At 45.8% G+C, this 16,469-nt stretch overlaps 3 protein-coding genes across 4 annotated transcripts in view; all 3 read right to left on the reverse strand.

Annotated features, from left to right (window-relative positions):
* Positions 1–10: 10 nt before the first annotated feature.
* kcnq2b (potassium voltage-gated channel, KQT-like subfamily, member 2b) lies at positions 11–11,031 on the reverse strand. 2 transcript variants are annotated; one of them, XM_008321233.3, is made up of 19 exons: positions 10,596–11,031; positions 8,625–8,775; positions 8,429–8,519; positions 8,203–8,329; positions 7,863–8,038; positions 7,662–7,787; positions 7,440–7,550; positions 7,093–7,188; positions 6,825–6,919; positions 6,681–6,749; positions 6,572–6,601; positions 6,407–6,486; positions 5,939–6,157; positions 4,412–4,459; positions 3,777–3,885; positions 2,924–3,055; positions 2,578–2,698; positions 2,311–2,486; positions 11–1,148 (listed from the first exon to the last, which is right to left on the reverse strand). In XM_008321233.3, the coding sequence occupies exons 1-19, from the start codon at positions 10,726–10,728 to the stop codon at positions 521–523; spliced, it is 2,718 nt and encodes a 905-aa protein (XP_008319455.1). In that variant the 5' UTR covers positions 10,729–11,031; the 3' UTR covers positions 11–520. The 2 variants fall into 2 exon arrangements, with proteins under 2 accessions (XP_008319455.1, XP_016892419.1); XM_017036930.2 differs by lacking the exon at positions 4,412–4,459.
* A 119-nt stretch (positions 11,032–11,150) lies between these two features.
* On the reverse strand, positions 11,151–14,964 carry ctsa (cathepsin A). Its single transcript, XM_008321235.3, has 14 exons — positions 14,855–14,964; positions 14,231–14,400; positions 13,648–13,759; positions 13,523–13,573; positions 13,357–13,443; positions 13,122–13,277; positions 12,758–12,934; positions 12,399–12,490; positions 12,232–12,310; positions 11,975–12,123; positions 11,822–11,897; positions 11,626–11,715; positions 11,448–11,549; positions 11,151–11,358 (listed from the first exon to the last, which is right to left on the reverse strand). Exons 2-14 carry the CDS (start codon positions 14,398–14,400, stop codon positions 11,275–11,277), a joined length of 1,425 nt encoding a protein of 474 aa, XP_008319457.1. The 5' UTR covers positions 14,855–14,964; the 3' UTR covers positions 11,151–11,274.
* A 621-nt stretch (positions 14,965–15,585) lies between these two features.
* The window catches only part of snrpb (small nuclear ribonucleoprotein polypeptides B and B1), a 4,235-nt gene continuing 3,351 nt past the window's right edge, over positions 15,586–16,469 (reverse strand). The window contains exons 6-7 of the mRNA XM_008321236.3: positions 15,804–15,929; positions 15,586–15,725 (exon numbers count right to left, since the gene is read on the reverse strand). Coding sequence (XP_008319458.1) covers positions 15,685–15,725; positions 15,804–15,929 — 167 coding nt within the window. The 3' untranslated portion in view covers positions 15,586–15,684. The remainder of the gene's footprint in view (positions 15,726–15,803; positions 15,930–16,469) is intronic.

A 16,469-nucleotide genomic window follows, 5' to 3' on the forward strand; every position in this document is an offset into this window, starting at 1 on the left:
CTAAGTCATCCGGTTCCGTACTGTTTGGAAAAAAAAAAAAACTTTTCAACAATTCTTATCGGTTAGTCGCTGCTTGGCTAATGTCTGATGTCAAACAAACTGCAGCTGCCTGGGTTTCATCTAAAAACAGGAACAGGAAGTGACCTCGCTGTCACGCATGAGGCGCAAACCAAGTTGGTTGGTGTCACTGTTGTAGTGACACCCTCACCACAAGGAGCCAGCGTATTAGGAAAATGTCATTAAACTGCCACACGGGGGCACCAATGAGTCAACCACGGACTGAGAATTTAAGAAGAAGATTTAATAAAACGGACAAACACATGACTTCATTTAAACCTGTACGTGTCTGAGTGAGCGAGAGGAAAGGGGAGTGTGTATGCGTGAGTGTGTGAGAGGGTATATGGGTGTGTCAGGTGTGGTTTAAATGACCGTCGTTCGACAGATTGTGCTCAGGTGACTTGTGTTTTCCGTGTACCACGTATGCTAACTCATTCACATGACCGGTTTTGCTGGTTGGGTTCTACTTGGTCGAGGTCCAGGCCTGATCTGAGTGAGGAGAAGGAGCGCAGAGCTCAGAGTCAGAGTCAGACTCGCCCTCCGCGATGTAGGGCCGCACGGCGGCACAGAGCGGAGCTCCCCCTGCTGCTCGGCTGTAGTAACCGTTGTTGAGAAAGTCCAGGTTCTCTCTGGACTGCGAGATGGAGAACCCACTGAAGGAATGCTCCAGCTGCTCGCGGTCCACCGATGGGATGGAGACTGACGCGTCACTGTCCATCTTCACCTCCTCCCCCACTTTCCCCACCACAGCCCCAGAGCTGCCGTTAGCCACCTCCCCACCACGCTCTATCCTCTCAGCGGCCCCGCGCTCTCCGCCGCTTTGGCGGTTGGGTCGGTTCCCCCCGTGTCTCTCTCCAGCTGGAGGAGGAGGGAGTCGAACCAGAGAACCATCTCCCAATGGACTCGGCGTGTTGCCATGGCTACGCTGGAGGGCGGGAGGAGCCTGTTGAGGGAGGTGGGAGCTAATTGGCTGCCATGAGGTGGAAGGCGGACAGGTAGGGGCGCTGAAATTTCGGTGTCCGGTGGAGCTGCTGGAACGAACCATCTTCATCCCAGAGCGAGGTTTCTCCACATGGTCCACAGGCAGAACCCTGCAGTCAACAAGTGTAGAAAAGAAATCAGTTCCAGAACCATTGGTCCAAAAACCTAAAAAGGGACAGAAATTATAGTCAATTCAACCTGATGTTCCTGATATTATCCTGGTTGAAATATTTAAAAAGTTCCTGAATAGACCTGGTTTTGACAGGATCATAAGTCAAAATGGGTCAAAGTCCATCGTCAGTCTCTGTAAATAGTTCCTGAATAGACCTGGTCCTGACAGGATCATAAGTCTGGGTCAAAGTCCATCGTCAGTCTCTGTAGAGGCTGATGATGGTCCTCTAGACCATTGTTTTCCTGGGTCACGACCGGGAAGTTTTTTTTTTTTGGGGGGGGTCTTCTCACATCATGTTTCCCACGAATGATGTCTATTGACTTGGGTCGCAAAGGTTTGTGACTTTTAAAATATGGGGTCCCCTAGAACAAAAGTTTGGGAAACACAGGTCAGAGGTTTCCAAAGTGGAGGAGGTTAGAGGAGGTGCAGTACCATTGCAGGATGGGTCCAATCCTGTAAATGTTTAACACCAGACTGGCTAAAAAAACAAACTGGTTAAAGGCGGTGTCAAATGGATATCTGATAATAATATTGCAAAGTCCAAGAGTCAATTATTTTATGATTCCTTGCTCTCGGGTTGCTATTGCCATGTACGATCAGCTCAGGGCAGCAGCATAAAAATGGACATGCTTTTTGACAGAACTTCCACGTAAACGCAAAGCACAGGATGACACATCGGTGTCTGTGTATGTCCTGGGGGGGGGGTCAGCGGGATGATGGTTTTTTTTTTATGAAGCAAAGGGGAGGGGGCGGGGGCCCAGCAGAGAAGGTTTGTGAACCACTGCTATAGGTACTGTAGCGTCATCTGACCCAGTTTAGGAACTTACCAGTTTAGCACTTTTCTGGAATGTTGAAATTTGTTCAGTCTTCTACCAAAAATCTGTTTGAGTTGAAAAATGTTCCCTATTGTGATTAATTCATGACCGTAATTATTTCGATTTTTGGCCCCAAACAAGTCCCACCACTAGGGAGATGACGAGCTTCTTCTGACTTCTGACCCGGTCCAGTTTCAGATTCATCATTTATTTTGATGGTCGGTGACACGCTATGCTAGACAAGACTAAAATATATTTTAAAAACACTCTGGAAAGACCACTGACGGCAGGATCTTGGGTGTGGACTGGCTTTTCTCCAGGTGATCCACTGGACTGTGGTAGGGTGGCGCCGGGTCTGGCTCCTTAGATCCAAAGTAGGCATCAGTTTCAGACTGAGGAATTCCCATTCGCTGGATGTAGATGTTTACCAGGAAGTCTAACTTTCTCTCCATGGACAGGACCTGCAGAAGACCAATTGGATTAAGAGAAAGAAGGGCACACCAATGAAAAACCCTCTCATCTGAGAGGATGAGAGTGTTGTCTAAGTGTTACCTGTTTCTCCACCTTCCCCAACCGTCCCATCATACTGGGGTCCTCAGGGAGCTCCTCGCTCGTGGCTTTTGGACGGTCTTTGTCAGCAATGGGCGTCCCTCGGCCGACTATCTGGTCCACTCTAATAGTCAGGAGTTAGTTTTGATTTAGTCCTTGTTCCCTGCTACTTGAGGTCATCATGGTAAAAAATGTGATTTGAGTTCAAATCAAACTTTTAAACTACACGTCAACGTTTTACATCTCCTGCGCACATCTTTCCGCGTAAATAACAACAAAACAAAGCGTCGACATTCACAGAAACACGAATGCATGAAGACACAGAAGTCAAAGGTCAAAGGTCAGTTACCTGGACTGCAGGTTCTTGATGCGGGCCAGCATGTCCAGGTGACCTGCGGAGTACTGCTCAATCACGTCCATGACGTCGTAAGGACGGAGGCTCTCCTTGAACTTCCTCTTTGAGACCATGAACCGCATGATGCTGCGACAAACACAGAGTCACCGTGAGTCAACGAGCGAGACACTCCAGTGTTGTGTTTCAGCAAGGTTCAGCAATAAACAAACAGATAAAGTCTGGGATGGGCTGGGATTATGAACGTGACATAAAGAAAACACATCTTATGAAAGCAGGGGCCGTGACCTTGACCCTGCACGTTTAACCTCTGGGATTTTCACTCGGGAGTGGAACTGATTCGTTCTGCTGACGTTCTCCTCTTTTCTAAGAGTACATCGTCTGCGGTTGTACAATACTGGAGATACACTGCAGCTGGAGAGCACGAGATGGTGCTCACCGCTTTATAAAAACTTGCTCCGTACATGTCGCATGTCCATTGTTCGTCCATCGTTCGGTAAGAGTCAAATGGTACAGTCACACTTCAATTGCAAAAACGAAGGAAGAGGTGACAGAAAGCTTCGGGAGACTTTCCGTGATGTCACAGTAACAGAAAGACAGTGAAGGAAAAAGAAGATGAAAGCTAACTGCTCGTCACACTCACGGGTCTTACCCCCACACAGCTGATGGTGATCTTTGACCCTGGGTAAGAACAAAGCAATAAAAACAAAGCAATAATGTGAATCATAATCGGAACCAGCAAATCAAAGTGAGCAAAGCGAAGATGAACGATGACAAATAAATAAATAAATAAATAAAAAGTGACTTTATCGAGTACAGAAGAAGAAGAAGAAGAACAGCAGGTCGGTACCAGATGGCTCTGATGGTGACCTTTATGCCAGGGGTGAGGTCCTGAGGAACAAACTCGCAATGGCAGCTCTTGTTGTCATCTGCAATGTCTTCTCCTGGAAGACTCGCATCTGAAATTACAGCAACAGCGCCCCCCCTCCCCAACATTAATCTTATGGAAATGCAACAGTAAAGCAACATTGGGACCAGGATCCTCACACAGAAATCTGCATTTGGTCAAGGATTAGAACATCAAGACTAAGAACTAAACCTGAGTACCAGGTCTGAAGCTGTGGATCCTCAAACTCAAATACCTATGAAGTAGGACCAAACACCGAGACAAGAATCAAACACAGGACCGAGGACTAGTCCATACAAGTGACCAACAATCCAAGCATTTGGATAAGGACCAGGACCAAGAACCTGGAGGAAGAAGAAACGTCTGAAGGAAAACCAAACATGGGGAGCAGAGCCACTGTGAGACAGATCTAAATGTGCAGCAGAACCCTGCATGGTTTGGTTGAAGTGAACAAAACAGGGAAGAGTCTGAACCGTGGAGGGTGAAAACTGAACTTACTGCCACTGCCCTTTTTTGCTGAGACCAGATCTGTGTGTGTGTGGGTGGGTGGTTGTGTACGTGTAAGTGTGTTTTCTGACCTGGCGAGTTCTTCTGTCTGAACTCTTCATCCTGCATCTCAATGAGCACTAAAACAGGAGGAGACAGAGGAGACACAGACCATCATCATCGTCATCATCACCATTGCCATCATCATCCTCATCGTCAACATCACCATCTCGTCATCATCGTCAACATCATCATCATCGTCATCATCATCGTTGACCTCATCATCAACACTATCATCATCATTATCATCACCATCATCATCATCACCATAATCAACATCACCATCATCATCCTCATCGTCAACATCACATCGTTGACCTCATCATTGTCATCTTCGTCAACATCATAATCGTCAACATCATAATCGTCATCATCATCGTTGACCTCATCATCAACACTATCATCATCATTATCATCATCATCGTCATCACCATACTCAACATCACCATTGTCATCATCATCATCATCATCATCATCACCATCACCATCACCATCATCATCCTCATCGTCAACATCACCATCCCATCATCATCGCTGTCATCATCGTCAAAATCATAATCGTCATCATCATTGTTGACCTCATCATCACCACTATCATCATCATCATCATCATCATCACCATAATCAACATCCCCATCACCATCACCATCACCATCACCATCACCATCATCATCATCATCGTCATCATCACCATTGCCATCATCATCCTCATCGTCAACATCACCATCCCATCATCATCTCTGTCATCATCGCCAACATCATAATCGTCATCATCATTGTTGACCTCATCATCACCACTATCATCATCATCATCATCATCATCACCATCACCATCACCATCATCATCATCACCATCCTGTTAGCCTAGTTTAGCCTAAGGTTTTCTCTTATCCTCATTCATTTCGTCCTAAGAATCAGGAAATTCATGTGATGTGTTGATCCAACCAATCACAGCCACTAGGGAGAGATCCAGTACAGACAGATGCAGTACGGAGACACTGATACGTATCACGAGTGAATAGTGGAACTTGGATGGAGAGATCCAGTACAGACAGACAGAAGTATCACGAGTGAATAGTGGAACTTGGATAAGGACCAAACATCTGAACGAAGACCTAACCAATGGACATGAGCCAGGAATAGCAACAGGACAGGAAGCAAACATGAAGAACTGCTCCAAATGTCTTTATCAGACCCAAACAACCAAATTAAACCTTTCAAGGGGATCAGATCTATGGGTCGAGTCCAGACATCTACCTCAGGGCTAAACGCCTGCACTGGGTTCAAACATGTGAACAAAAACAGGACATACAGTACATTAGGATGGCAACAAGTGTATTGGAGTGAAGAACCACGGTCAAACTTAAGGGTAAGGACATACCGGAGGTATCAAACAAAGGAATTCAGTTCCAAAATCGGCACCATGTCTAAATATGTGGACCAACGAAAAGTCCTTTCCAAATGAATGCATCCGAAGACTACACGTATTCTGTGGATTTGTCAGATGTTCGGGTTAGACTATTGTCAACGACCCACTTTGAATTGCTTGATAATTGTACCTTCAGAGTTTTGGCGAGAGGCAGCGCCTCGGATCCTGAAAGCCTGTCTGGTTCTGCTACGTTCTCCAAAGCTCCAACTCTTTGGAACTTTGCTGGGACTCTCCTCCCCGGAGGGTTCCATGCTGGGTTCCATGCTCCGGAGTGCTTGCACTGTAGGACTCTCAGCAACTACTGGAACTCCAGAACCATGAGTCACGCTTGTAGCAACACTATGACCAACTACAGTCAGAGAGAAGAAAACATGGGCCAGCCGGGATCAGTAAGGGTTGCAGACCGGCTGAAGTTCAGACCAACTGACCCCTGGCCGGCAGGGGGAAAAAAACAGACCACCAGTACCAAACAGTTCCAATGTATAGTCCTTAAATGTTCTTAAACTGTTCTGTATTGCCTGTCTTTATTCTAGGAACGGATCAGACCTGAGACCTGGACAGGGTTGGATCTGATGGTGTCTTCATATGGGAGACTCACCGTGCTGTGGAGAACCTTTCCCCTTGTTTCCTGAACTGCGAGGGGAAGAGAAGACCCTCTCCTTCAGACTGACCTTCTGACTGCAGAGAGACCATAAGACAAGTCAGAGGACATTACTGGTACATTATTGTGTCCCCCAGACCTGACTGAGAACCAGATACTGACCTTGGAGAGGGTTCAGGCTGGACGTCCTTCCTGAGATAAGAGACAAAAATGACTGCAGTAGCTTTAGCGGTTCAACGGCTGCAATACTCTAAGTACTGTAGAATTGTACCTGAATGAGAGTCCTGACTTGTTCTTCAGGTTTCTCAGTAAATCCAGCTGATTCAGAGGAGGGATCAACCTGCAACACAAGTCCATCATCAATAAAAATCTCTTTAATCCCTTCAATGACCCTTGATCTATAATCAATAATCACCTGTACATCGGCACAGAGACAGTCCTCTCATAATAGTCCCAGGTGGATGACAAATCCGTTCGGCTCAGATTTGTGGCGTAAACCCTCCACGCCGCCTGTGGAAACGAGACTGAGTCTGAACCTGAACCTGGTTCAGTGTCTTGTTCTGAATCAGCCTTCGGTCCTGAATCTAAAACCTAGTTTGGACCAGAGTTTCGACTTCTAGATCTAAACGTGGTCCTCACCTGTATAAGTCCAGCTGCTGATCTAAACATGTATAAGTCCTCACCTGTATAAGTCCAGCTGCTGGGTTCCGTCTCTTCTCAAAATGTTTCTGTCGATGCTGTTCCTGAACTTTCAGAGCGAAACCAGAACCCAGGATCCCCTGAAAACCAGCAAAAACAGAACAGGTGTCGGAACCAGGTGTACCTTAGGTGGTGTGGATCGTGTATAACCCTGATGATCAGTGTGAGATGTATAGATGAGGTGAAACCAGGTGAGGTATATGGACCATGTGTGACCCATATTTAATGTATGGACCAGTTCTGACCCAAATTATTTGTATGGACCAGCTGTGATGCAGGTGAGATGTATGGGCGAGGTTTGACCCAGGTAAGACTGAGTTGTGTGACTTACTGCAGGCAGAGCAAAGAATGAAACCCCGATGAGTGTGAAGGTCGCAGCCAGAAGACGCCCGTTCCATGTGATGGGAAACTTATCTCCATAACCGATGGTAGTCAGGGTGATCTGTCAGCGAAAAACACTTTTTTTTTTTTCTGAATAATAAAACATAATAAAAAAAAACCAATCCATTATCATTGACCTCCGGAGGACATGAGTTTTGTGTATGTTTCTCACCAGTCCCCACCAGAGGGCGTCAGCATACGTCTCAAATTGTTCATTATCTTCTTTTTCTGCCAGATAAACCAGGAAACTGGCCAGAATGAGACACAGGAAGCCAATGTACCAGGCTGTGATGAGTTCCTGTGGGTGAGAGACAGCAGTGAGAGACACAGAGGGAGAGAGGCGGGAAGCGAAAGACAGAGACAGGTGTCCCACCTTGCTGTGAGCGTAGACTACTGATCCAAGCAGTTTCCAGGTCCCTCCTCTGCGGTCCATACGAATCATCCTGAGGATCTGCAGGAATCGGAGAGAACGAATGGCTGATGTGGCAAAGACGTTTCCCTGAGTCCCTGCCGCCAGGACGGAGATGGACGCTATCAGCACCATGATGTCTGCGAGATGTCAAAGGTCAAAAGAAAAGGAGGAAAAAAAAGAGAAAAAACAGAGCGAGCAGAATGAAATGTTTAGCCAAACAGACAGACAGACAAACAAAACAGGCAGAGAGACAGACAGGACAGACAGACAGAGAGAGAGACAGGTGAAAGGTCAGACTCACCGATGACGCAGAAAGGTTTCCTGGCGAATTTAAGTCGACCTCTGAGTCCTCTGTATCTACAACAGCAACCTGCAGCCCAGATTCTCACCATATACTCCACCCCAAACACAACGATGGTCACCACTTCCTGTTACACGAGCACGACGATCATTACAATATCCTCAATTACACCAATCAAGTCACTGGAAGAACAAATCAAGCCCACTCTCAGTCAGAGAGATCATACCAGGATGTAGAGAGCGTCCTCTGAACTCTTCTCGTACTCCTTGATAGTGGAAAAGACAGAGAGAACCAGGCAGGAGAAGACCAGAAGAAACCTGGGGGGGGGGGAGCACAGAGAGAGGGAGCCAGCGTCACTCATTCATTCTGTCATTGGTTTTCTGTAGTTGTCGATGTCCGAGTCCCAGCCCACAGTTGCTCACACGTAGGCGTGGTAGATGAAGGCCCATCCTCGTGGTCTCTCCAGGACGTTGTACAGGAAGTTCTGCAGTCGCCTGTAGAGGGCGTTTCTCTTGGGAGGTTTCTTCCCTCCGGAAACGCTGCTGCGCTTACGACGAGGCCCCTCCTCAACACCTGAGAAGTATGATTCATATTTGATCATTGATCATCTCTGAGTGATTGATCAGCCAATCTACAGCGAGTTGTTGGTCAGTTGGACTAATGTTAGTAATTGATCAGTTAATCTACTGTTAGTTATTGATGAGTCAGTCTACTGTTAGTTATTGATCAGTCAGTCTACTGTTAGTTATTGATCAGTCAGTCTACTATTAGTTATTGATCAGTCAATCTGCTGTTAGTTATTGATCAGTCAATCTACTGTTAGTTATTGATCAGTCAGTCTACTGTTAGTTATTGATCAGTCAGTCAACTGTTAGTTATTGATCAGTCAATCTGTTGTTAGTTATTGATCAGTCAATCTACTGTTAGTTATTGATCAGTCAGCCTACTTTTAGATATTGATCTGTCGGTTTACTGTTCGTCATTCATAGGTTGATCTGAAACATCAAATCAAACGATTAATGGTCTGAATATTTAACCACATATGGACGCTATTCATATTCACTGTTTTAATCACACACTCTACATTAACTATCGATTTGTTTGCAGCACAGCCTCCGAGGAATTGAGTAAACGCCGAGCCACAGTTTTGAATCAAATCAATTAAGGCATTAATGTAGGTCCTGTTCTGTCAGCAGAACAGGACTGAGAGCAGAACATGTATTAACGGTGGATCAGTGAGAAGAGAGCCACTGTCACCGAGCCGGCAGGAAACTTCAGCACCTTTACACTGATTTCATCCAATCCAGTTAAAGAGAAACCTCCTGAACCTGGACTCTGGATAGAACCTGCTGCTCTATCTCAGAAATCAGGTCCTGGACCAGTTTGCTTCTCCAAAGACCTGCAGACCAGCAGCAGCCACTTCATTAAAGGTTACAGAGATGTGCAGAAACATCTCAAAGATTGTTCTCCATCATCATCCTGGTTCTTCTGCTGTGCCCTTCCAGCTGACTTGACTGACCAGAGCTGGGACTTTCTCTCTCATTGACAACACCACTTCCAGTAAGGATGAGGGATTGGGTTTCATCTCTTATCCCTGCTAGGTCTTTAGTTTCCTTATCTCAGAAAACCCTTTCCTTTAAGAAAGTGCTCCACTCCACTCTTCTTCTCCCCTGTTTTGGGATGAGAGCTTACGTGACTCAGCTCTGAGTGTCAGGGCTGTGAACATGAAAATGTTCCAATCTCGGATGATGTAGCGCTGGATTGTAGCTTTGCATTATTGATTGTACATGTACAGAACACCAATGACAAACTTGAAGAACTAGCAAAGAACACGGGGCTAAGCGCTGACATCATCAGTCCGTACCAGCAGACACTGTGGTCCAATTCTGACACGTTATTGATTTACGCGACCCAGGACATCGAGGACAGAGGGGGTCAGCACAGAAAATGTTAAAGCTTCTGACCTCCCTGTACCACCACCGTGGATCCACCACCTCAGTGGTGAGTGTGAATGGTTGTTAGATGGCTAGAAATGTATTATTCCCCCTTGGGAGTTCCCTTTGGGACATTGGCTGGAATGCCACTCCAATTGCAATTTTATTCATATACAGTATATATATATATATATATATATATATAGTTCAGTTATATATATAAACATATATAACGGAAGACCAATGGAGACAGTAATGCTGATGTTGTTGTTTTTTTTACTTATCAACCAAGTAAGAACTGAAACAAATCATTCATTATCTGGACTAATCTCTAGTAAATAGAACCGTTGTCCTGTAATGATAAAAACATGATTCATTTCAATGTAATCCTTCTCCATCAACCAACGACAGACACGCGCACACGGCCGTGCACACGCACACGCACACTGCGGTGTTTACCCGTTATGAGCAGCGCTCCATCTCTGCTGGATTCAGTGCCGCCTCCCTCCAGACCCACGAAGCCCACCTTCAGCTTCTTCTGGTCAGCCTGAGCTCCGGGGAAAACCCCGCCGTTCCGTGATTTCTGGACCATAACTGAGCCGTCAGTCAGGACTCAGCCCCGACACAGAGCAGCGTAGCTGACTAGGTCGAGCATCGCTGCGACGGAAGTGAACGAGGTGGAGGTGGGGGTGGTGGGGGGATAATGAGGAGGAGTCGGAGGAGGAGGAGGAGGAGAAAGCAAAGACGGAGGGAATGATAAAGGAGCAGAAAATCTCTCGGTCAGCAGCTGCTTCTTTCCTCTCCTATAGTATGGTAGGGAAATAACGTCACCGATCTTTTTGATGACAAAACGAAACAATGTATGGGGTCACCTGATCTGCTGCCTCTCGTCTTGGCAACGTGAGAGGGTCACTGTAGCAACCAGACAAGAGGAGAAATTTGAGGATGAAATGAAAGAAAATGGAGAAGTTTAAAATTAAATTGTTAAATTAAATAATAATAATTTTTAGACAGTTTTTTTTTAATAAAACAATTTATTTTGATGTGTGAATTTTCAAATGGCAGTGCTTGTTTCTATGACAACACAATGGGCCAACGCTTCACTTCTGACTGGCCAGGAGGTAGCAGGGTTCAGACGTCAGTAGGGTATTTTCTTGATGAAGCTATTGAACATGTCCAGAGCTGCAATTGGTTTATCAGATGGAACCATGTGACCTGCACCCTGCAAGACAGTGATCGGAGGTCAGGTGCAGGAACAGGCAGGGTCAATGAAGTCATGTCTTTTTTTTTTTCTTTTTTTTTTCTTTTTACCTTGACTGTGACAAAGGCCATGTTTTCAAACTCCTTTACGAAGCCACCAACCTGGCGCCCCCTGTCGTCATTGTAGAACCACGGTCGGCGCTCCACTTTCACCTGGGAGACAAGTGACATCACAGGTAAGGCAGTGACATCATAGCTCAGTACAAGTGACGACACTGAGAGCCGTTACCTCCTGCTGCAACGACTCCACGAACCACTCGTCCCCCATAAAGTTACAGGCCATGTCGACGTCACCGTTATAGACCAGAACTCGGTACTTCTGTAGGAAACAAAAGGTCACAGGACCTGGTGATGTGACCAGAAGGTTCACTGATCTGACTGATTACATCAGGGGGGGGGTCACAAGATCGAAAGGAATCACTGACCAGGGTATCGAGCAGCTTCTCATACTGTTTCTTCATGTCAGTGTAAACTCGGCTGTAGTTCAGGTTGACGTCAGAGCTGTAAAGACAGCAAAGTCAGCCGGGGGGGGGGGGGGGCGGGGGTGGACACGTTTCATAAGAAATGCAGGTGTTTACCTGCAGATGCTCCAGTTGAGGGCCCTCGGGTTAATGTGCAGGGCAGCCCTGACAATTGGGTTGTTCAGGTAGAGGGTGGAAGGTGTGGAATTGGTGCATGGTGGATCCAGATGCACCGACAGGGGGAGCGAAGCCAATTCCCGAAGTTTCTGAAGATGGAATCAAAAGTCAAAAAAAGGGGAAAATGGGAACAGGCGTGAACATCGTCATGGTCATCATCATCATCACATGGTGCCTCATGGTCAGACAGTACACACCTGGTTCCAATGTCTGGTCCAGTGGTGCTTGAGGAATGAGTTTCCCATATCTCTGATCACCAGCTGACTCTTTTCAACACTACAGATCAAAATCATCTCATGGTCAACGAGGAAGAGGAAGTGAGGACATATACCCTACAGCAGGGGGGATCGTGGTAACGGCTCACCTCAGTCTCTGACCGAGTCCTCCTGCACATGGTGCGTAGAGATTATACATGTTGAGTCCAGAACTGTAGACAATGTCGTAGACCTCTGACACCTGAAAACAACACAAGAGCCGGACAACTGAAAGACTGGTTCTGATTGGACCACCAACATGTTACCAACGGCGTTTTCTAGCATCTTCATCGTCTGCTGCTTTTATATGTACAACAGCTAAAAAAAAATGGTGTTGAAAACCATGGTACTGCAACGTTGTCTTCCTCGGAAATTTTGCACGTTCGCATAAAAAAAAAAATGGTGTTGAAAACGATGGTACTGCAATGTTGTCTTCCTCGGAAATTTTGCACGTTCCACAGAGACTCACGCTGGCTGAGCAGTTCTGGTTCGTGATGTTGTAAAATTCACAGATTCCACTGGAGCAGCAATAGGTCTGCAGTCTGGTCCACAGGTCAGTCCCCAGAAGACCGTGGTAGTAGGAGAAGAACACCAGGGAGTTGTCGTTCATTTGGTAACTGGACATACCATTTCCCACCGCGATTCCCTGAGATACACAACAGAAGTTCCTGTAGAGAACCATCAGACTACACCCATCGGGGTGTGTCGACTTGTACGCAGCAGTGCTACTTACTAGTAGGTACAGCAGTGTACACTTGATAATACTGCAGTACCATCTAGTTCAAGTACTACAGTACAATGTAGCTTCAGTTACGGCAGCACCATCTGCGTACCTGGAGGTTAAGCTCATCGTCCTCCATCACCCTCTCGGCCAGCGTAGGAATGTAGATTCCTCCATAACTTTCTCCTGTGAGGAACAGTTGGTTCTTGCTGTATTCGGGGAACAGCTGAAAGAACTTCTTCAGAGCCAGGTAGTTGTTCATCGACACCTGAGACGGCAAAAGAGAAATGTCAGCTGATCACCTGCCAACCAAAAAAAGAAGAGTTACTAAAAGGTTGATCACCGACCTCATTGTCATTTGTGGTATAGTTTTTATTGTCAGAGTAGGAGAACCCAACTCCTGCTGGAGACTCCAGGTACAACATGTTGGCAATCTGTTTTAAAATCATTTGTAAAAAACAATCAGTTTCCAGGATTCACAGAAGTGACCAGCTGACCAAATCTGTCACAGACCGTGTTCCAAGAGTAGGGGTTGTACTCCAGAGTCACTCCGTCATCCTGGATCTGAAAAAGACAAAGGTCAGAGGTCAATACTGGTCACCGTGACATCACTACCAGAAAAATTCAGTGCTTTGTACCAGATATGGTCCATGTTCTGTCAGGAGTCCATCCAGGGAGCTGCACCCGGGCCCACCATTTAACCACAACACTACTGGGTCAGAGGACGGGTCATTCTGTGACTCCACGAACCTGTAAACGATCAAGTAAACACCAGCGTAAGAAGGTAAAGGGCAGAGGGGGGCAGAGGTCACGGCATCTGAGGTGAAGATTTGACGTTCTAGTAAAACACTCCAGTCATGATGATGACCATCAAAGAGCAGAAGAGGACAAGGTGTTAGGAGGCAGAGAGTGAACAGGAGCGTAGAGGTCAGAGTAAGGACTCTTGAGCTTTGGGACAACGATGGTAAAGGTAGAAGCTGGAGGACATGGTGGGACAAGACAGATATGGTCTTGTGGTCAGTAAATAAAGCCACAACAAGGCCAGAAACACTGGAGGAGGAATCATTGTTATTATAGTCTAGATCAAATCAAAGGTCGACTCAGAGTGAGGCTCAGCCTGATGTAAAGATGACAAACTTAAAACCAGGTGTGGTCATGTGATCAGTCCATGATGTAACCAAGCACTTGATTGGTCACAGGCAGGTTATGCGAGTATCTCACCAATAGTGCAGGTGTTTCCCATCTGCTACGTTCAGGTAACCGGAGTAATGCCTGAAGTTTGGCTGTTTATGCAGACCTGGCAGGAAGTTGATCTCATCTGCTGCCGGCGCTGCATCAATGTCCAGCATTGACAACAGGAGGTGACATAACAACAACAACAATGCCTGCATCTGAAACACGGCAGAAAGCAACAACAGCTCAATGAACCTGAACCTTACTATAAAACACCATTAGGTGGAGCTAGATAGCTCTGTTATGATGTTTACTCTAGGTACATGTACCGCAGAAACATTAAATAACCTTTTAAACGTTCTAGTTCCAAACGATGCTAAGAATCAACACATACATTTTTTTTTCAACTATTCAATAGTGTTGAGGCTTGAGGAAATTTTGATATTCTCTATCATATCATATCAACAATACATTTTTTTCAACTATTCAATAGTGCTGAGGCTTGAGGAAATTTTGATATTCTCTTTAACAAGTGGGGAAGTTCACAAAACGTGCTACTTCCTGTTAGAACAAAATAGCCGATCATTCCGCTCTTTTACATGCTACCGCGGTTAACTAACACTAACTAGTGGGTCACTGAAAAAACACAGAGCAGCACCGGAATGAACTCACCGTCACTTTTAGACTTCTGCCACTGCAAATTCACTCCTGTATCTCGTCGGGGCAGCCGCAGCTGAAGGCAGTAAACGATCAGTGGTCACATGACACTGGCAACACTCGTGACGTTGAATGGTCACGTGATGTGCAATTAACCGTTTTATACCCAAACAAAAGAAAAAAAACCTCTGGAATCTGGAATTATTAAGAAAAAGAAAAATAAAATTCTATGAATTTTTCATGGTAAAACGATATGAAAAATTTGTGAAGGATAAAACTGAGAAAATCCTGGTTTTATCACATTTATACGAAAGCAATAGATATTGCTTTTCTATAGTGTCAACAAAGCTGGTCATGATTCTTCTGCATTGATGTTTTTTGGCAAAAAAAAAAAACAATCACAAACAGGAATCACTGAAGATTCCTCTTTAAATGTATCTAATCCAGAATCCAAGTCAAACAGTTAAACATTAATACCGTAATAATACATCACCCAAAAAAAATTTTTTTTGGTAGTGATGTCTTAGTTTATTGACCTCTAACCTTTGTCTTTTCAGCTCCAGGATGACAGCGTAATAATTAATAATATTAATATTCATCAGTAAGGGTAGACAGAAGTGGGATGCGGCCCGATTTAATTACAATGCGCTGTCTGTCTGAAGATAGTTTCTCATTTACATAGGAACAAGAGGATCTGTGCGCTGATTGGCTGACTTTATTCAAATAATAAACACAAAAGCACAGAACAATTTTCTGCAGAAACTTTATTTAAAAACAGAAAACAAGCATACATGTGGAAAAAACAAAAATCTGTATAGCTGCTGGACAAGGGGGGCGGAGCTTTTTCAGGGTCGAGGAGGTGGTCTCATCCCTGGAGGGGGTGGTCCTAGAACAGAAGAGTCACACATTAGCAGCTTATAGATAACGAAAGATGCTGTCACGTAATTAGCTGAACACAACTTACCTCTCATACCAGGGGGTGGCGGCCGCATGCCGGGAGGAGGCATTCCCATCGGAGCACCTCGGCCCGGAGGCATTCCCATTGGTGGACCCATTGGAGGCCGCATGCCAGGAGGCGGGCCCATCATACCTGCAAGGCAAGGAGAAGGCAAATGACAACCAATCAGATAATTACGAAAAGGAAAGTGAACTACTTGTCATTGTGACACAGCACAGCACTGCACACAACCAAATGTGACCTCGGATTTTAACCCATCACCAAAGTGAACAGTGGGCGGCTTTAAGTGCCCGGGGAGCAGCGTGAGGGGACAGTGCCATGCTCAGAGCACCTCAGTGCTAACTTGGCAGCTGGTGGACTCAAATCTGAAGCCTTCTATAACCCAAGACTGCTTCCTTAACCACCACTGGTGCCTCCTTAAGAGTGGTGCCTCTTAGGAAGGCACAACTGCCTCCATACGAGAAGAGGGGAGCAGGAGACCAGTACACGTTACTAAACTGATTCTGACATTCATCTGGTGCCGTCTGCCAGCTAGGTCCCTGCAAAGCAGTGCGTACTGGTCTTGTTGTTCACCTTCTGAGTGGTGGAAATTTAGCTTCTAAAACCTGGAGGAGGTGGAGGAGGAGTAGTAGTAGTGGTGGTAAACATAACACCCCCCCCCCCCCCCCCCCC

The sequence above is a fragment of the Cynoglossus semilaevis genome, chromosome 11, assembly GCF_000523025.1.
Source record: "Cynoglossus semilaevis isolate Cse_v1.0 chromosome 11, Cse_v1.0, whole genome shotgun sequence".
Classification (NCBI taxonomy): Eukaryota; Metazoa; Chordata; class Actinopteri; order Pleuronectiformes; family Cynoglossidae; genus Cynoglossus; species Cynoglossus semilaevis.

Excerpts from the sequence above, each read along its gene's own strand:
- kcnq2b (XM_008321233.3), bottom strand. The coding sequence starts at position 10,728 with ATGGTCCAGAAATCACGGAACGGCGGGGTTTTCCCCGGAGCTCAGGCT. Across the intron at positions 6,487-6,571 it reads CAGCCTGAACCCTCTCCAAG|TCAGAAGGTCAGTCTGAAGG; the intron begins GTCAGTATCTGG and ends GTCTCTCTGCAG. Across the intron at positions 3,886-4,411 it reads CAGACAGAAGAACTCGCCAG|ATGCGAGTCTTCCAGGAGAA; the intron begins GTCAGAAAACAC and ends CTGTAATTTCAG.
- ctsa (XM_008321235.3), bottom strand. The coding sequence starts at position 14,400 with ATGCAGGCATTGTTGTTGTTGTTATGTCACCTCCTGTTGTCAATGCTG. Across the intron at positions 13,574-13,647 it reads CAGAACATGGACCATATCTG|ATCCAGGATGACGGAGTGAC; the intron begins GTACAAAGCACT and ends TGTCTTTTTCAG. Across the intron at positions 13,444-13,522 it reads ACCCCTACTCTTGGAACACG|ATTGCCAACATGTTGTACCT; the intron begins GTCTGTGACAGA and ends ATTTTAAAACAG.